Consider the following 19,827-nt stretch of genomic DNA (forward strand, 5'->3'; position numbering starts at 1 on the left):
ACCAGTCATTAACCAGTCATTAACACCAGTCATTAACCAGTCATTAACCAGTCATTAACACCAGTCATTAACCAGTCATTAACACCAGTCATTAACCAGTCATTAACCAGTCATTAACCAGTCATTAACCAGTCATTAACACCAGTCATTAACCAGTCATTAACACGAGCCTGTTTTCCACAATGAAGGTGCCATCAACCTCCTGTGGTTAAGTATGAACTTTACCATGATTGACTAACCAGGTTGTATAGGCTCTTATTTAAATGGATGAATATACCCACCTCTTACTGACCATCACTGTCCTTAACCACTAATCATAACATTGATGAAAGCAACCTGGAGACAATGCTATGTGTTTTGTTATACAACTCATTTATTAGTGGTGTATGTATTCCACCCTGACCTAAACATCTTTCATTGACTGTCAGTCACCATGAGTTTGACAACTTTTAACATATTTCATTAGAATGAATTTGCATTACTCCCTGAAGATTCAAGATAAAAGTTACCAAGTTATTTTATTTGATAACCCAGTGCTGCATGCATAACAAGGGCATAAAATGTTTACTTTATGAGCATGAAGTATGATGTGTGCAATCAGCCGCACCTCAAACTTGCATTCACTTATCTGTTTAACTAATCGTAGTCTCAGAGATGTAAGTACTTAGCCTAGATCCCACCTGCAAGTCTGGTTACCTTTCAACTGACGTCATAGCGATTGATACGCACCGGGGCAATCGCAGCTGCAAAGATCGGAGCTGTCCACTTGTTTAGGTACCAACCGAAAGGGAAGGTGTTACCATGCAGCGAACGACAGGTGTGAAAACCGCGACGGTAATTGGTGAGTATATAAAGTCTACCAGGTAATTTGGTGTATATTTAGCTTTTTATCGAGCCTCAAGCATGTGAATAAAGGACAAGCTTTCCTTTACTATTACTTCTGTGATACCTGACCTATAAAGATAGAATGTAGCTCCCCAATGTAGAGTAAGTAGCGAAAGTGGTCAAGTTAAATAGAGTTATGATAATATCCATATGTTTAGTATTTTAATTTGCAAAATAAATTAGTGAATTGGCAGCCTAAATTAACTTGGTTGAAATAATGCTACACAATCTACTGGTTTAATCAACGCTGTTTCCACGTCATTTCAACCAAAAACATCTATGTGACGATGCTGAATGATCGTGGAAAACTGATTGAATTTGCAAAAAGTCATTTAAAAAATGTTTTTACCCAACTTTTAACCTAAATCCAATGAACTTGTGATTTTGTTTGTTTGTTGATTTTGCATTGAATTAACAACTCAACAAAATGTAAATCAAAACTGGACCTTGAACTGAGGTCTGTGCCCAGTGGGTAGTTTAAAGGGGAACATAAGGACTAAAGTTTTGTTTTCAATTTCAAGCAGTAGCCTACTTTGCAGCTTACTCAGTGTGAAATCCACTCATAAGAGAAGGATGGGGAAGGTGTTCTATCTACCAAAACATTGGAGAAGAGTTCAATTACTTTAAAGTTGTTGTATTCAAACTTTTTTTGTAAATATCTTCCAGTAGTTCTTGTTTACCAGATGACCAGCATCAAGATTTCATCCAGATCCACAGGCTGTTTGGGCTTTATGGAGACATGCATATCAGAGTCAGCTTTCTGTGAGAAATCATCTCTCAGAAACACATGTAATCCTAAAGGTAATTTTTTTTGCTGTAAGAGATGTCATCTGTTTTATTTGATTACTGGGACTTAACCATATTGCCATTCTTTGAGTGAATAAAAATTATCAAAAGCCATGGAACATAAATTCAATTACAGTAGAGATAATGTTCGATTCCACGCCTGTGTGATATTGAGGAAACCTAATACTACTAAAGCAATAGCCTCAAGCCTATAGTCTTGTGTGGAAAATGGATTTCACACCTGCTATTGCCTAGAGCAGATGATATTGTTGTCTCAACGAGAGGATAAATAGAACCTCAATGACTGTCATTCTGGGAGCTGTAGGCTACATTATTGTGGGAAATGGATTTGATATTTACATGTCCATTTTTGTAGTCCCACAAAGCTACATCAAACCTGCTCAGAAATGCTTTGTGTTTATTCTGAGATAATCAAACAATTCATTTGGCCAATTACATGGTGGGGGGTAGCCCAGCCTTGAAAAAAAACACCTGTTGCACAGAATACATATCAGTGCCAATGTGCATCTATTTAACTGCCTAAGAAAATCCTGTTTTTCTACCTCTTCTCCTTTGTGCTCGAATCCAGATGGAAGTTGCCAAATAAAAGTCTCAAAGGTCTGTAACATGACCATCCACTCCATTCTTGACCAATATCCTACAGTGAGAGGGTGTCTGTGTGCATGGGAGGAGCCCTGTATCTCTCTGGAACTACTCACTTCACAATGCCTCCCTGAGACAGGTGAACCCATTCTCTCATACATAGTACAGATGTAGGATCTTCATTTGTTCACCCTGTTGCAGAAGAACTATCCTGCAATGCAGGAAATTAAAGACTTCTAGTCTATTTGAGGTCTAAATAGGCTTCTTAAGTTGATTATTTCCACTTTAAAATTCCAGACTTAATTTCCCATAAGATACATTTATCAACCCCAACAAAAAACTCCCCTAATTATAATTCACATAATATTTCACATTTCCTGTTGCGGCAGGATTATTTTCCTGTTTTAGCAAACTGGCTCAAATTAACATCCTACATCTGTACATGTTATTTTTAGTTGTCCTATCAACATTAGTATTCTTCTTAAGGAAACAATTAAGAACAAAATGACGCAAACCTAGTACGGTAAATGTAACCCTCCTTTGGTGATACATACAGTTGAAGTTGGAAGTTTACATACACCTTAGCCAAAGACATTTAAACTCAGTTTTTCACAATTTCTGACATTTAATCCTAGTAAAAAATTCCCTGTCGTAGGTCAGTTAGGATCACCACTTTATTTTAAGAATGTGAAATGTCAGAGTAATAGCAGAGACAATGATTTATTTCAGCTTTTATTTCTTTTATCAATTTCTCAGTGGGTCAGAAGTTTACATACACTCAATTAGTATTTGGTAGCATTGCCTTTAAATTGTTTAACTTGGGTCAAACGTTTCGGGTAGCCTTCCACAAGCTTCCCACAATAAATTGGGGGAATTTTGTCCCATTCCTCCTGACAGAGCTGGTGTAACTGAGTCAAGTTTGTAGGCCTCCTTACTCGCACACGCTTTTTAAGTTCTGCCCACAAATTTTCTATGGGATTGAGGTCAGGGTTTTGTGATGGCCACTCCAATACCTTGACTTTGTTGTCCTTAAGCCATTTCGACACAACTTTGGAAGTATGCTTGGGGTCATTGCCCATTTGGAAGACCAATTTGCGACCAAGCTTTAACTTCCTGACTGATGTCTTGAGATGTTGCTTCAATATATTCACATAATTTTCCTACCTGATGATGCCATCTATTTTGTGAAGTGCACCAGTTCCTCCTGCATCACAGCACCCCCACAACATGATGCTGCCACCCCTTTGCTTCATGGTTGGGATGGTGTTCTTCGGCTTGCAAGCATCCCCCTTTTTACCCCGAACAGAATGATGGATGTTATGGCCAAACAGTTCTATTTTTGTTTCATCAGACCAGAGGACATTTCTTCAAAAAGTACAATCTTTGTCCCCATGTGCAATTGCAAACCGTAGTCTGGCTTTTTTATGACGGGTTTGGAGCAGTGACTCCTTCCTTGCTGAGCGGCCTTTCAGGTTATGTCGATATTAGACTCGTTTTACTGTGGATATAGATACTTTTGTACCAGTTTCCTCCAGCATCTTCACAAGGTCCTTTGCTGTTGTTCTGGTATTGATTCACACTTTTCGCACCAAAGTACGTTCATCTCTAGGAGACGTGTTTGTACTTGCGTACTATTGTTTGTACAGATGAACGTGGTAGATTCAGGTGTTTGGAAATTGCTCCCAAGGATGAACCAGAATTGTGGAGGTCTACAATTTTTTCCTGAGGTCTTGGCTGATTTCTTTTGATTTTCCCATGATGTCAAGCAAAGAGGCACTGAGTTTGAAGGTAGGCCTTGAAATACATCCACAGGTACACCTCCAATTGACTAAAATTATCAAGCCTATCAGAAGCTTCTAAAGCCATGACATAATTTTCTGGAATTTTCCAAGCTGTTTAATAAAGGCACAGTCAACTTAGTGTATGTAAACTTCTGACCCACTGGAATTGTGATACAGTGAATTATAAGTGAAATAATCTGTGTGTAAACAATTGTTGGAAAAATTACTTGTGTCATGCACAAAGTAGATGTCCTAACTGACTTGTGGTTGAAAAACGAGTTTTAATGACTCCAACCTAAGTGTATGTAAACTTCCGACTTCAACTGTACATTACATGTCCTTTTTACATTGCAATGCACCTGTATTTGTAGATGGTCAAGCCCTGAGCAGCTCTGTTAGACCCCGCTGGAATCCTATGAAGGAACAACCAATAACCACCAGAGATAGCTGTCTCTCTGCTCTTCATAGTTGCCAGAAGTCCCACCAATGTGCATTAGTGTATAAGAAGTTGAAGGACTCATGCCAGAAAGGAAAAAAACAGTGCAACTCTCCAAGCTCTCAGCGCCACTGTCTGTCATTGTGGATGGAACTCCAGAGCACCTCTCTGTCTAATTGTACATGCGCCCTGAGCAGAAGAAAGTGCCAAGGAATATGGAGTGTCGTGAACAACAACTCCTGCATTCAGAATGCACTGGAGGCATTGGCTTCAACGGGTCTACATGATTTAAAGGACAGGTCAAATACAAGAAAGACGTTAAATGGTAAAACTAATTTTATCTCCTGTAATATACAGGGTATTGATCAACTTTTATTTACTCCTAAAATGGACATAGGTACAGTACCAGTGAAAAGTTTGACATATCTACTCATTCAAGGGTTTTTCTTTACTATTTTCTACATTGTAGAATAATAGTGAAGACACAAAAATATAACACAACACATGGAATCATGTAGTAACCAAAAAAGTGCTAAACAAAATATATTTTGTATTTGAGATTCTTCAAAGTAGCCACCCTTTGCCTTGATGTTAGCTTTGCACACTCTTGGCATTCTCTCAACCAGCTTCATGTTTAATGCTTTTCCAACAGTCTTGAAGAAGTTCCCACATATGCTGAGCACTTGTTGGCTGCTTTTCCTTCACTCTGTAGTCCAACTCATCCCAAACCATCTCAATTGGGTTGAGATCAGGTGATTGGTCATCTTATGCAGCACTCCATCACTCTCCTTCTTGGTCAAGTAGCCCTTACACAGCCTGGAGGAGTGTTGGGTCATTGTCCTGTTAAAAATCAAATGATTGTCACAATAAGAGCAAACCAGATGGGATGGCGTATCGCTGCAGAATGAAGTGATTGCCATGCTGGTTAAGTGTGCCTTGAATTCTAAATAAATCACTGACAGTGTCACCAGCAAAGTACTCCCACACTATCACATCTCCTCCTCCATGTTTCATGGCGGGAACTACACATGCGGAGATTATCCGTTCACTCACTGAGGTTGGAATCAAAATCTCAAATTTGGACTCATCAGACCAAAGGACAGATTTCCACCGGTCTAATCATTTTCTTGGCCCAAGCATGTCTCTTATTCTTATTGGTGACCTTTAGTAGTGGTTTCTTTGCAGCAATTTGACCATGAAGGCTTGATTCACGCAGTCTCCTCTGAACAGTTGATGTTGACATGTGTCTGTGAAGCATTTATTTGGGCTGCAATCTGAGGTGCAGTTACCTCTAATGACCTTATCCTCTGCAGCAGAGGTAACTCTGGGTCTTCCTTTCCTGTGGCGGTCTTCACGAGAGCCAGTTTCATCAGAGCGCTTGGTGGTTTTTGTGACTGCACTTGAAGAAACTTTCAAAGTTCTTGAAAGTTGACTGACCTTCATGTCTTAAAGTAATGATGGACTGTCGTTTCTCTTTGCTTATTTGAGCTGTTCTTGCCATAATATGGACTTGGTATTTTACCAAATAGAGCTATCTTCTGTATACCAACCCTACCTTGTCACAACACAACTGATGTTTTCACTATTAACTGATGTCTTCACTATTATTCTATAATGTAGAAAATAGTAAAAATAAAGAAAAACCCTGGAATGAGTAGGTGAGTCCAAACTTTTGACTGGTACTGTATAAGTGGCTGGATTTATATTGTTTTTGAATCTTTGTCCCACCCATATAGCACAATATAAAACATGAGCTGGCGCCCACCCAGAAAAATGTGTTTGTATGGAGGTGCTGACTAACGGCGAATAAACTATAAACTATCAAAATAGAGTCGCAAACTCCATATATAAACTCCCAGTAATTTATTGAGTATTTACCAACGTTTCAGCATCACTGTGCCTTCTTCAGGGTATTCAATATATTAGGCTATTGTTCTCATATAGAAACATAATTAAATATTTTACATAATGTTAGCATCAACATACATTATTGTTTAATTCAATTTCACATATTTAATTGTTTCATATTTCATTTCATATTTGTTACATGTAATCTTTTGGTTCAACCATAATGCATAATAAGCATCATCAACACGGGGAACATATTAGGTGTACGCTAATAAGCCGTAGAAAGAATATATACATTTATAAGAATTGTTCATAAGAAGGGCCTGAGATCAGACCACTAGGGGTCAATGTTTTTAGAAAGGATATCCGGTAAGCCTCCCTTTGTAGGCTTTTCCACATGAACAGGTGATGAGATAGATTACTCCCTTGGTCTTGCATGAGATGATACCCCTAACAGGGATTTTTCGACCTGTATGTGGGTGTCTGAAGAAGGATGTTTTTATAGTGCTATTACACTGTGCGCATGAGCCACATTTGTAGTTCCCATTTGGAAAGGGTGTCAAGAGTATCTGAGTGGGCTCAGGGGGTATGTCAGATCTCAAAAAACTATCTCCAATATTGCGACCACACTTATAGACCACCATTGGGGGTTCCTTGAAGAGGTGTGCGATTTTTTTGTCTAATTGCAGAATATGCCAGTGCTTTTTCAGGATTGCGTTCATTTTCTCCAAACTCTTGGTGTTCTTAGTGAAAAAGACGGTTGCGTTGTTTTTCTTCTTTGGTTGAGTTTTTAGTAATTCCTCTCTTGGTTTTTGAGATATTTTCATCATTGCAGCATCAAGAGTTTTGTCCTTATAGTCTCTCATTTTGAATTTCTGTCATTTCTTTAGCATTGCTGTCAAAATCTGTCTGGTGGCCACAGATTAATTTAACCCTGCATAACAGGCTGTATGGTAGACCATTCTTGAGGGGAAAGGGATGCATACTATCCTCACATAGCAAGGTATTGTGGTCTGTGGGCGTTGTGTATAAGTCTGTGTGTAATGCATTATTCTCTTTGATGATCTAAGTCCATATAGCACAACAGAAGAAGAGTTCAACTGTGGATTGGAAAAGTAGCAGTCTGAAAGAATACGGTAACGAATTTGTTGTCTTCGTGTTCATACATTTAGAACACAGTTAGACGATTATAACTATTTATGTTACTGGAAATATTGTAGTTTGGGCTATAAACAGTATAATTGACTCCGGACCCTTATTTTTCAGTTCATGACATTGATGGGTCCTGTTTGCAACAGATGACAATCTGCCTTCATGATGATGTCTGCAACAGGCAGATAGTTCCTCTTGTGCAGACGTGTTTGGCAAAGCAATGCAACAGCACTCACTGTCGACAGGTCACTCAACAGCTCTACGCTGGTCTGCCATACAACATCGCAGAGATGTTCGTCCTCTGTGAATGTGACCCAGGCGATCCGGACTGTCTGCATATGAAGGAGGGTCTGCACAGTGGCACATGTGGAGAACATTTGGAGGAGGCCAGGACCCAAATCTGTCTGGAAATCTTTGACAACTGCCTGGGGGAGGCGCTCTGCAGGTTTGTATTGGACAATCGTGATACAACATTTCTATAAGTCTACAGGGGATTTTGCTGATGTTTTCATGTAGACATTGTAGTGCCTGCCTGGGTCTTTTTGCTGTATGATTTATTATATAAATATAAATGAACAGGAACCGTTTAGAAGCTCTCCTATCAAACTGCTGGGATACTGAAGACACACCATGCAGTGATTTTTCTATGGATGAATGCACTAGTCTTCTGGATCCTGCTCTTATTCTGGGAGGAGATGCAAAGTGCAGAATGTCTTTGATTGCTACCATGGGAACAACACTTCAGCATCCCTGTACATGTGGTGGACTTCACAACAAAGACCTATTCAAGTGCAACATGATGCGGGAAGTACTTCACAACCGAACGCATTTTAGTGAGTGACGTCCACACAGTCATTTACTACAACGCTACTTATTGGATTATTTATACGGTGAAGTTTTTTCCCCAATGGATGAGTTTATTACATTTACATTTTACATTTGAGTCATTTAGCAGACACTCTTATTAGTGTATTCATCTTAAGATAACTAAGTACATTTTCTCTCAACAATGAAGTTATCAGCAATGTCAGTGGGGGAAGTGGGGCAAATAGTTTGTGTTTCAGATTTCTTTTGAAGTGTCTGAAAACCTGTTTTTAAAATGTATTTCAGTGTCACCAGTGAAGAAAGAAAGTACTCCTTATGTGCCACCTCCAATGAGTGAATCAGAATCCGGATACGAATGGTTGAGTGGTAATATTTGAAGTTATCCTTCAACTGTAATGCTAAATGTCAGCACTGTAATGGTTGTTGTGTCTATTCAAAATGGTTTTGAGACAGTCAAATCAATAGACATCCACCATCAGAGCTTCAAATGAAAGTGTATTTTGTTTTTTCAGATCAGCTGCTGAATGTTTTTGCATACATACTGCTTGTTGCAGTAGTACTGTTGGGAGTCATGATTGTTTTTCACATACGGTAAGTAAGTATACATTAATAATAGATGCTTATTAGAATGCTTAAACAATACAATTGTTTGATACATTGCTTTTTTTCTCATAGGACGCACAGAGGGAACGAAAAGCCTCAATTTCACCCTCCTGATGAAAATTGTGTTGTAATTTTCTGACCTTGACACTCAAACACGCATGTATCTGTGTATATATTATGCATATGATTATGGTACAGTATGCAATGGTATATGTCTGATAATGCAGAACCTGCATTTTCTGATCTAATTTAGATTTATTGGGATCTAACAGCTTTTTGAAAATACTATTTTATCAACATTTACTTAGCTACTTATACTAATATGTCAAAACATGACTCTGTTTTAAGATAATTTTGTGCAATTAAAACAAATGTACGGCCATAAGCCATTTCTGCTATCCTTGCTTGCTTGAGTGTCAGAACACAGTGGCGTGGTTTATGTGATAACTCCTGGAAAAAGCTGATAGCGCTCTAGTAACTGGTACACAACACAGTCAGTAAGGGACATTATACAACTGGTAATGTCAACAAGGCAATGATGGTCAAATATTGACTCATCCCTTTTAAGTGAATTTTTTTCCTTCCCTCTATTGTCACTCCAATGCTGTCGAGCTGATTCAAACTTCTTATAAGAAAAACATATATATATATATATATATATATATATATATATATATATATATATATATATATATATATATATATATATATATTTACAGCCTTGTAACCATCCTGTTTCCCCAAGGGAGCAAAGACAACAAGATCTTTGTTGTATTTTAACATGTGCATTGTATTACCAGTAACCAACATGAGTTAACTATATTAGAAATATGCTAGCTGGCTATACAGAACGTGTTAGAGAATTGCATAATTAGGTTGATATATGATGGCTAACGTTGCTATGTAGCAGATGTTCATGTTTAGGGTCACGTCTATGACCTGTCTCAAGTCTGATAAGATGCATTGCTTTGTCATGTCCCCCTTTTCATGGAACCTCAACACCTTAATCCAGATGTCTACAAAATGTATGATGTGTTTACTTAAGCCCTCCAAAAGCAATGGGAATTTTGTATTTTTTAACATTCATAAAATATATTGGTAATGTGTGTCAAAAAGATTATTGTGTGTTTAATCCTGTGATACTCTCCCAGTAAGATATTTAAAGGTTAACAACTGTTTGGATTTATCGCAAGTAAAATAATAATTTAAGTAATACAATATTGTCACAAGATAATAACAAAGCTAGGTCTTGATTTTTGGGAAAGGTTGGGCTGAAGGGGCTGGTAGATGATTAGATAAATATTAGATATGCAGGCAGCACTGTAGGCAAACATTGAAAGCTTAGAATGTCATGTGTAATCTGAAACCTTCAGTAATCTAGCACTTTAACTGTAAACAATTTTGTTTAATCAACCTTTATTATCTTTATGTAGTAAACATGTTGGATTCACAGTGGTTTGCCAGAACTCTCTTCAGTTGTTTTCTGTTTATATTTCCTCAAATCCAACTACAATATAAAAGGGATACTATTATTTATATTATCTTGGTTTCCTAACAAATCAGACTTACTCAACCACCCTTCTTTAAATAACTATTTATTTAATGTATAATATAAATGTTGCTTCCTATTGCAAGATGAACCCATAGAATAACGTCACTACATACATTGAATATATTTCTTATTATTATGGGACTTTGTCACATAATACTTCACATTGAACTGCATTCATTACTATTGAAATGCTACTTGAAATGCTAATTTTTACTATTGAAAATTAATAAAATCATTTAATTGTGTATATTGACATTTTCTAAGGCGTTTAAAAAGGAGTCCAGTCTAGTGGAAGGGAGGTTAAATACTTTGTTATACAACAACGTTCATGATATTGTTCGGTGTTCTTAGATATGCTGTATGTTCAGAAGGCCTACTTCAACTAAAATAAACGGTTAAGAGGCTTCTCCAGGTAAAATACATTTGGCCCCTCTGACTATTGCACATACAACAGGTCAATATAAAGCTGCCGCCTACTGTGCTTTTAACTCTACAGAATAAAATAAATAGTCGCAACCATCTATATGGTTTCTAACGGGGTCATGCACTGGTGAGGATGAATTGTGTTACTATTATTTGTTTGAGTCTGCATCGTTGTGACGGGCTCGTAAGCAAGCATTTCACTGTAAAGTCTATACCAGTTGTATATGGCACATGACAAATAACATTTGCTTTGAAGAGAGAAAAAACGAATCAATATTTTACATGTGGAGACAGGCAGACTTCCACGTTAATAAAGCAATGGACTTGAAAATACATTTTGAGGGAGAAAACATTTTTTTGAGGGAGAAAATGATCGACGCTCACTGGTTTAAAACCCAGCAGGACTTCTGCTGAGCTGGAAATGAATGGGAAGAGACCCCCACAGACACAACATGAATAACTTTCACAACTTAGTGAGGAGTCATCTCTATCTTTCACCTCCTACCAGACAGACTATATGTGATAACTGGAAGAGTTTTTTTGGTAAAAAAAAGTTCAGTTATTTTTTAATTTAAGTAGGCCTTATCCAGCAACATTTTAATAAAGTGCCTCTGCTAAATGGCCATCAATTTTGGTTTAAAAAAAAGATGTATATTGCACTTTGTATAGAATCATTGGCTATCTATATGCAGCATCAACAGGACAAAACACTGTGCTAAAGGGAAAGGTCTTTATCTTCTTCTTGTATCAATGCACAAAGTAATCACGAGGACTTGCTTCTTGCTTGGGCTACCTTGGAGTTGGTCTTGCGGTTTAAGGCTTTGCAGATGAAATCACCTGCCTCTATTACCTTGGAGAGATCGACTCCCTGGAATGAAAGAAACAAGGGATCAAAGAAGCAGGAATGGTACCCTGCCAGCAGGGGGAGCCATTGCAAAAGAAACAGTTGTGAAAATAGAAACAGCAGGCCTACCAATACACATGACAGTTATGCAAAAAAGCACTTTACTAATGTAAACAAGGCCCGATCCTCTGTCTGAAGCTTTCTCAAATGAAAGAGGGTGAGCTGTATTTTCCCTAGCGATTACAACACTGTTTTAAAGTGCTGTTTTCAGGTTATGTGTGAGGCAACACTCACAGTTTTAATGCCCATGCCATGGAGCATATAGAGAACATCTTCTGTTGACACGTTACCAGAGGCTCCCTGGGCATATGGGCACCCGCCCAGACCTGCTACAGATGAGTCCACCGCACAAATCCCCATCTGAGGTATACACACACACAGGAGAGACATTCAGCAACCACACGCACAAAGCAAGCAGATGGCAAAATCCCATGTAGAACAATGTCCCCTGTTCTCCTGTATTGTATGTGTTGGTACAGTGTGCCCTGCCAGGGTTGTGGTGATGTTTTACAGACAGTTAGGATAACTGTGGTCTTCATTTCTCGGAGATGAGTGGGCGCAACAGCCTGGTGTCCCTCACAGTTCAGCTTACTCATCCTCTTTGTCATACTAAACCAGTGGCACATCATTTGTTTTTGGTAATATAAGACTCTGTAAATGCACAAAGTTCCATATTGTTTTGCCATGTTTTCTGATCTTCATGGTAACGTGTGTTAAACTGCACCACCTCTTGTGACCTCTTAGTCTCAAAATACTTTTACTTTTTACTCAATTGTTACTCACTTTTAACAAGACTGTTCTCCACATATATTTTCTTGGGTCTTTTTTCTATAACTCAAAGACTTATAACTTTATACATTCATTGAATAATTAGTCTTCTACCTACAGTCCATTTGTAAATGGTTAATTCCAAAGGTGTGTGTTACTAAGCGCTGGGGTTGTTTAAATTCAGGGCAATAACTCAATTTCAATGACATCAAGACAGCCTCTGCTGTCTTTGAGTATAATGTCTCAGTATTTTCCATGTACTGAAAAAATAGGACGCATCCATATGTAAAAATAATTACATATAAAATGTATGTCTTGTTTTGTTTAATGTCTCTGAGTTCAAAGTGGTTCATGCAATGTCCACAATAAAAGTAATTGTCAGAGAGAGTTCTACTTTCTGTGGGAAAATGCTTTTTACTGCCTACGACACCAACTGTCTGGCCTCCATATGAGAATTAATGATGCATTGTTGAGCTTATTGTTGGACCACGGTACCAAACAGCCAGAACATGTTGCTTAGCAAGGGATAGGCTCACTGATATTTGGTTGACCTAGTGTTGCAGGAAAGAAATGCCTTATCATAGTTAAACATTCCCAAAACATCCACCTCATGTGATCTTGGGGAGAATAATCCACTTTATCGTGCTAAGAATGTTTTTATCTTTCATAAGGAATGCAACATCACTGTATAAAGAATGTAGAAAAGCATAAAGATGTGTTGTTGTCCTTTGTTGTCCCTTCAGACTTTAAGCAAAGGAGACAGGAAGTACAGCTGAAAGTGACAGTTCAATTCCAAGTTATGAAGACCTCAAAAACACATGAAAGCATAATCATTTGCCTTAAACCCACCTCGCTAATTTGTCTTCCATTAAACTTTAACTCTACCTTTCAGAAAAAAAATCAGGAGCTTGTTTCGTCCAAAATGTTGATGTCATAAAAACATCTTCAGTCTGCCAGACAAGTTTAATTATTCTTGTCGAATACATTTACATTTCATTAAAGACAATATGACCCATAGAGAAGTTTTCCCAGATGTTAACTCTCAAATCATGGGATATGCTATTGTTGTTATGTTGGGTTTTAAACATGATTTATATGCTCCAACAGAGAACCGGAGTTTTATACAGTTTATCAACTGCCACGTGATAAAAACGTTGTACACAGCTTCACTTACTTTCAGGATGGGGGAAATTATTATATAATATGCCTCTGAGGACCTCAGGCCTCAAAGCCATCAGGTTATTTACAATAGCCTTGGAACTTTTTGTCTTCATTGGGACAAATTATGAAATCAAGCAGGGCCGGTTCCATGCATAAGCGACATAAGCGGTAGCTTAGGGCCCCCAGCCGGTAGGTGGCCCATGACCCCAAAAAACATTATTTTCTAGGAATTCAGTCGGGGTCTCAAGTTGAGAGGTAGAATAGTAGAATACACAAGGTGCAAGTTCGAAATCTGGTTGTGTATCAGTAGTTTTTTATCTTGTTATGTCAGTCACGAGAGTCATTAAATTAGCCATGTCAGTTAACAATTTTTAGATTGGTAAGTTAGTCTAGCCAGCTATCTAAACTTGTAGTAATCATGTCCGAATACCGACCAGGCATGCAGGGCACGCGCCCAGGGGCCCTGACCTCCAGGCGGCCCACATTGATTTTGTTAGTCACTTTCACTCAGATCATTGGAATACAGTGCCTTTAGAAAGTATTCACACCCCTTGACTTTAGAAAGCATTCACACCCCTTTACTTTTTTCACATTTTGTTGTGTTATAGATGCATTTAAAATTGATTAAATAAAGATTTTGTGTCTCTGGCCTAAACACAATGCTCCATAATGTCAAAATGGAATTCTGTTTTATTTTTTTTGTACAAAAAATGTATACAAAAGTAAAAGCTGAAATGTCTTGTGTCAGTAAAGGAAAGAGAGGTGTGGTATTCAACCCCTTTATTATGGAAAGCCTAAATAAGTTCAGGAGTAAAACTCTGCTTAACAAGTCACTTAATAAGTTGCATGAACTCACTGCGTGCAATAATAGTGTTTGACATGATTTTTGAATGACTATCTCATCTCTGTACCCCACACATATAATTATCTGTGAAGTCCCTCATTTGAGCAGTGCATTTCAAACACAGATTCAACCATAAAGATCAAGGAGGTTTTCCAATGCCTCACACCAAGAAGGGCATCCATTGGTAGATTAGCATACATTTTTGAAAGAGCAGACATTGCATATCCCTTTGAGCATGGTGAAGTTATTAATTACACTTTGGATGGTGTATCAATACTCCCAGTCACTACAAAGATACAGACGTCCTTCCTAACTCAGTTTTCGGAGCGGAAGGAAACCTTTCAGGGATTTCACCATGAGGCCAATGGTGACTTTAAAACAGTTACAGAGTTCAATGGCTGCGATGGGATGAGGACGGATCAACAACATTGTAGTTACTCCACAATACTAGCCTAATTAACAGAGTGAAGAGGGTAACCTGTACAAAATAAAAAATATTCCAAAACATGCATCCTTTTTGCAATAAGGCAATGAACTAAAACTGCAAAATATGGCAAATAAATAAATGGAATGTCCTGAATACAAAGCTTTATGTACTTTCTGAAGAAACTGTAAGTCATGGCAAAATATGTAGAATTGCATTACATATATTATACATTTTTTTAAATGTCTTTCCGCCCCATGGCAAAATGTGTAGAATGGCAGAAAACTTACTTTAAAACTGCAATATTTTCTCTATGCCCCATGGCAAAATGTGCATTGCAGGAAATGTCTTTTAAAAGTTTTCTTTCAGCCATCAAGAGGGGAGCCACGAAAATGTTTTACCCGAGAGGTGGGACCCCAAAAAGGCTAGGGCCGGCCCTGAAGCCAAGCATCTACTTCTCAGAGGCATCGCAGATTAAGATATTCACAATGTTTTCCATGTATCTCAGCGACCGTCAGGAGAATATTAACAACGTTTCCCTGCTTCCGTGGCAGAACCAGATGTCAGAGGATCCCACGGTGCTATAAAATGAACTCGCTTATCCTCCCACTGACCCCGGTGTGGCACGGGGACACATCAGAATGAAACCATGAAGGACGTCTCTCCCTGGGGGACAGACCCAAGTAAACAACAATAACGGAAGCACGGTTTGCTCTTTAAACAATGGTCCTAATTGGTGCCTTTTCTCCGAGACAAGGGTCTATTTTATCCAGGGGCTGTTCCCGAGCAGCCTGTAATTGCTGTTTGTGTTGGCAAAGGCCTAGTGATCCACTCCGGTGTGCACTGCGCACAAGATTCCCAGACCTTAGTTAACTCCAGGGCAGGATATTGTACTGGGCAGACTTTTTTGTTGTGTAAACACAGAGTTGTAATTTACAGTGCCAAACCTCTCGCATTCTACCGCTAACTGCGAGAGGGTCAGAGGGTCTCCGGTGGACCATTTCCGAGAGGAACAAAATGCAAGAGCACAGCGATCCTTTTCAACAACACGTCTGACTCCTGTTGCTCTATGGGACGTAATATGCACAGGGACTGGTGGTCAGAAAGTCCAAATTGCCAGTGTTCAATTAGCCTCTCATAGCCCAGAAACCAGATGTGGCCTGGCTGTTAAAGAGCCACATTCAGTGAGCAGTGGAGGTAAAAAAACAATACATTCCTGGCAAAATACACTTTAGTTTACTCGGGCTGTTCACATCACATGATATGGGATTACGGAAGGCGGCTAATATACTGTAAGTGAACAATTTGAGAGATTGCCACACTCTTGTCCAGTATTGTTTGTTTGAAGTGCGGCCGTGCGTCAGTTGGGGCAGAAAGGGTATGTTCATTGAAGTGTTTGAGGCAGCAATGTTTCACCACCGCAGCCTTGACATTTCTCTACATAGAATGTGGAACTGAAGGAGATTGTATTCAATGGTAACTCACAAGGCTGACAAATGTCTAACCTGGGACAGCCCTTTCCAGCAATAAATAAACTGTCCTGTCATTGTAAAGCCACCTTTACAAGCCATCTTCCTTGATATTTGTAGGTAATAGGGAGGTAGACACAAAAACATATATGGATTAATCAGAAATGAAAAGAGGGAAATTTCTAACTTAAAGCATGAAAACCTTCTATTGTCTAGTCGGACCATGGCAGTCATTGGCCAAGTAGAGCCCTCACTCTTAAAGAAAGTACCCCTCAGTTACAGTGTAAACCACTCAAAGCATTTGACTACAATGTTTTGTACAGTAAGCTGAAGAAGTAAGTCATACTAAATTCAAGAAATACTAATTTCACCTGCCTCATTGGTTGCACCAATTATTGAGACAATCTAACCTTTGTTGTTTGTATAGTTAACTTTGAGATGCATGGTTTTTAGTATATTAAACTATATTTTCCATCTTGAGACACAGCAGACACCTCATGTCGACCTAAGGTTGATTACTTGATAGTGTTTTACTCTCTAATAAGGCACCATTTCTTTGTGTGTTCGTGTACTAATGGGACCATGCCCAGGGCAGCATTGTCTTGATCTTAAGCGCATACGGAGAGGTATATTTTCCACCAAGTTACTGGCTTTCATCACTATGGTTACCTGGCACATACACTGACTCCTGCACCACGCTCTGGGGCACAGGCCTTTTCTAATAAGCTAATATCCTCAGCAGGCAATTAAATGGGAGTTCCTTGTAGCCTGTCATGTTGGCAATGTTGCCAAATTTCCAGAAGTAATTTTTAGGGAAAAGTTTAAATATTGTCATAGGCGGTGCTGTAGGCTAGCTAGCTAGAGCACTAAACATGCTTACCGAAGATAAACATTGCTAAGACTGCACAACGTGAGCGTTCCAAATTCTTTAGAAAAGAGACTCCCTTTGTTGATATGTCAACAACCTTGCGTTTGAAGAGTCATTAACATTCAACTAATGTTAACACTCATTATTCTAGAGACTTTGCTCCTTGACCTTTGAGTGAGGGTTTAGTAATCAACCATCAAACCACATAGATGAAGCTGTCTAAATGTTTAGTCACTTTGTTGAAAATAGGCAGAGTTGTTTACCACTGACAGGTCTTTACACCCATCTCACTTCACTTTAATGACACTCAACAATACACCTACACAGCTCAAATGTAATGTCCTCTGGATTGCATGGGTTAACTCATAACCATAGGTTTATTGGACAACATGCCTGTTTGATTTGTCATCACCGTGGTTATGAAACATTCTCATCCTATTTACAACTTTGTCTCTGTCACCAGTGCTTCCCAAACGTTGTACACCACAAGTAAAGATAAACATCTCTATCCAAGTTAGAGATCCACTACCCAGCAGATATTAGCTACAGTACAACCCATTAGTGGGTCTCCCAAGCCACCACTGGGAAAACACTCATCTGAGTATTTAGATATATTGGACAAAATGGAATAGTGACCCTTTCTGACCCACTTCCACCCATTATCAGAATAACATCCATACTTTCCACTCTGTAAATACACTACATGACCAAAAGTATGTGGACACCTGCTCGTCGGACATCTCACTCCAAAATCATAGACATTAATATGGTGTTGGTCCCCTTTGCTACTATAACAGTCTCCACTCTTCTGGGAAGGCTTTCCACTATATGTTGGAACATTTCTGCAGGGATTTGCTTCCATTCAGCCACAAGAGCATTAGTGAGGTCGAGCACTGATGTTGGACGATTAGGCCAGGCTCACAGTCGGCGTTCCAATTCATCCCAAAGGTGTTCGATGTGGTTGAGGTCAGGGCTCTGTGTTCTTCCACACCGATCTCAACAAACCATTTCTGTATGGACCTCACTTTGTGCACAAGGGCATCGTCATGCTGAAAACAGGAAAGGGCCTTCCCCAAACTGTTGCCACAAAGTTGGAAGCACAGAATTATGTACAATGTCATTGTATGCTGTAGATTTCCCTTCACTGGAACTAAGGGGCCTAGCCCGAACCATGAAAAACAGCCCCAGACCATTATTCCTCCTCCACCAAACTTTACATTTGGCGCTATGCATTTGGGCAGGTAGCGTTCTCCTGGCAACCACCAGAGATTTACACTACTCCAGCCGACGCTTGGCATTGCGCATGGTGATCTTCGGCTTGTGTGCGGCTGCTCGGCCATGGAAACTAATTTCATGAAGCTCCCGATGAACAGTTATTGTGCTGATGTTGCTTCCAGAGGCGGTTTAGATTTTATAAACCTGCCAGCAATGGGTTTGGCTGAAATAGCCGAATCCACTAATTTGAAGGGATGTTCACATACGTTTGTATGCGGTGTATTTAGCGAGATTCACAAGTTTAAAGCACTGTCGATGAGCTTTGGCTCGGACTTGCTTTGCTTCATGTAGAGGAGATAAGCATGAGTAAGAACAGGTCTGAATTCTCAGTCAAGAGCGTCTGGCTACACTGAGTTCTATCAATAGCTCAGCAAGTCAGCTGCAGTTTACATGGAAACGTTGGGTCAGATCAAATCTATTTCCCAGCCAAGTCTGAAAAACGAAGTACATAGTTTGTCATTGTGTGACCCGCCAAGGTGGGTTTGTAACAAAGAACCCCAGAACTTCCCAAAATAAAGGTACAAAGAGCATGGAATGTCATTATCATGAACAAAAGCAGAGTTGACACGGGGTTGACAGGGGTTAGTGGAATTCATTTCTATCCCAGTTGGTGGCATGGACTACTGGCACTCAGTAATGAAAAGCCTATGATAAAATCTTTCATTTCCACTGAGGTTGTTGAGATGGGAGGAGAACAAATGGTTGGCTAAACATCCACGCCTGTTATTATTTTCAATGGTCACGGGGCAGCTGTGATAAATCAATTTCTATGTGATTCACAGAAAGGAATTTTACCCACACTCTGGGTCTTCTCACCCCTTGTCAAAAGTGCCCAACATCAGGATGTGTTGAAAGGTTATTTAAAAAAAAATACAAAACAGGAAGCTGTTTTATGAACAACAGCATGGAAATACACAGCAAATTGGCCAGTGTTACCTAGTGTTGATCTTTCAGTGTAACATTTACAGTGTTAATTCAGGAGCTAAATGAACTCTGTAATTGATAAATTAACACTAATGGGTGTAAAAGAACCCCAGTGTTGGTGTTAATAACCAGTGTTACCACGGCCATCATTATCATATTTCCAGCATGCTCTATTGCAGGTAGATTTTTTAGAATTGTTTGTTTCAATATCAATGTTTTTATGCAAATAAGGCTTTAGACTAAGCACTGTGTTAATTTAACACGGAAAAGTGTGGAACTGCATAGACACTGTATCA

General features: G+C 39.0%; 2 protein-coding genes across 2 annotated transcripts in view; one reads left to right on the forward strand and one right to left on the reverse strand.

Annotated features, from left to right (window-relative positions):
- Positions 1–736: 736 nt before the first annotated feature.
- gfral (GDNF family receptor alpha like) lies at positions 737–9,579 on the forward strand. The gene is made up of 10 exons (XM_055889849.1): positions 737–841; positions 1,552–1,686; positions 2,261–2,413; positions 4,427–4,816; positions 7,410–7,475; positions 7,606–7,936; positions 8,071–8,324; positions 8,602–8,682; positions 8,829–8,907; positions 8,992–9,579. Exons 1-10 carry the CDS (start codon positions 802–804, stop codon positions 9,056–9,058), a joined length of 1,596 nt encoding a protein of 531 aa, XP_055745824.1. The 5' UTR covers positions 737–801; the 3' UTR covers positions 9,059–9,579.
- A 2,031-nt stretch (positions 9,580–11,610) lies between these two features.
- The window catches only part of hmgcll1 (3-hydroxymethyl-3-methylglutaryl-CoA lyase-like 1), a 32,054-nt gene continuing 23,837 nt past the window's right edge, over positions 11,611–19,827 (reverse strand). The window contains exons 8-9 of the mRNA XM_055889848.1: positions 12,033–12,158; positions 11,611–11,762 (exon numbers count right to left, since the gene is read on the reverse strand). Of these exons, the coding sequence (XP_055745823.1) occupies positions 11,658–11,762; positions 12,033–12,158 (231 nt within the window). The 3' untranslated portion in view covers positions 11,611–11,657. The remainder of the gene's footprint in view (positions 11,763–12,032; positions 12,159–19,827) is intronic.

The sequence above is a fragment of the Salvelinus fontinalis genome, chromosome 30, assembly GCF_029448725.1.
Source record: "Salvelinus fontinalis isolate EN_2023a chromosome 30, ASM2944872v1, whole genome shotgun sequence".
NCBI classification, from domain to species: domain Eukaryota; kingdom Metazoa; phylum Chordata; class Actinopteri; order Salmoniformes; family Salmonidae; genus Salvelinus; species Salvelinus fontinalis.

Coding starts and splice junctions, on each gene's coding strand:
- gfral (XM_055889849.1), top strand. CDS start 802: ATGCAGCGAACGACAGGTGTGAAAACCGCGACGGTAATTG. Junction 842..1,551: donor GAAAACCGCGACGGTAATTG/GTGAGTATATAA, acceptor AATATCTTCCAG/TAGTTCTTGTTTACCAGATG. Junction 7,937..8,070: donor CTGGGGGAGGCGCTCTGCAG/GTTTGTATTGGA, acceptor ATAAATGAACAG/GAACCGTTTAGAAGCTCTCC.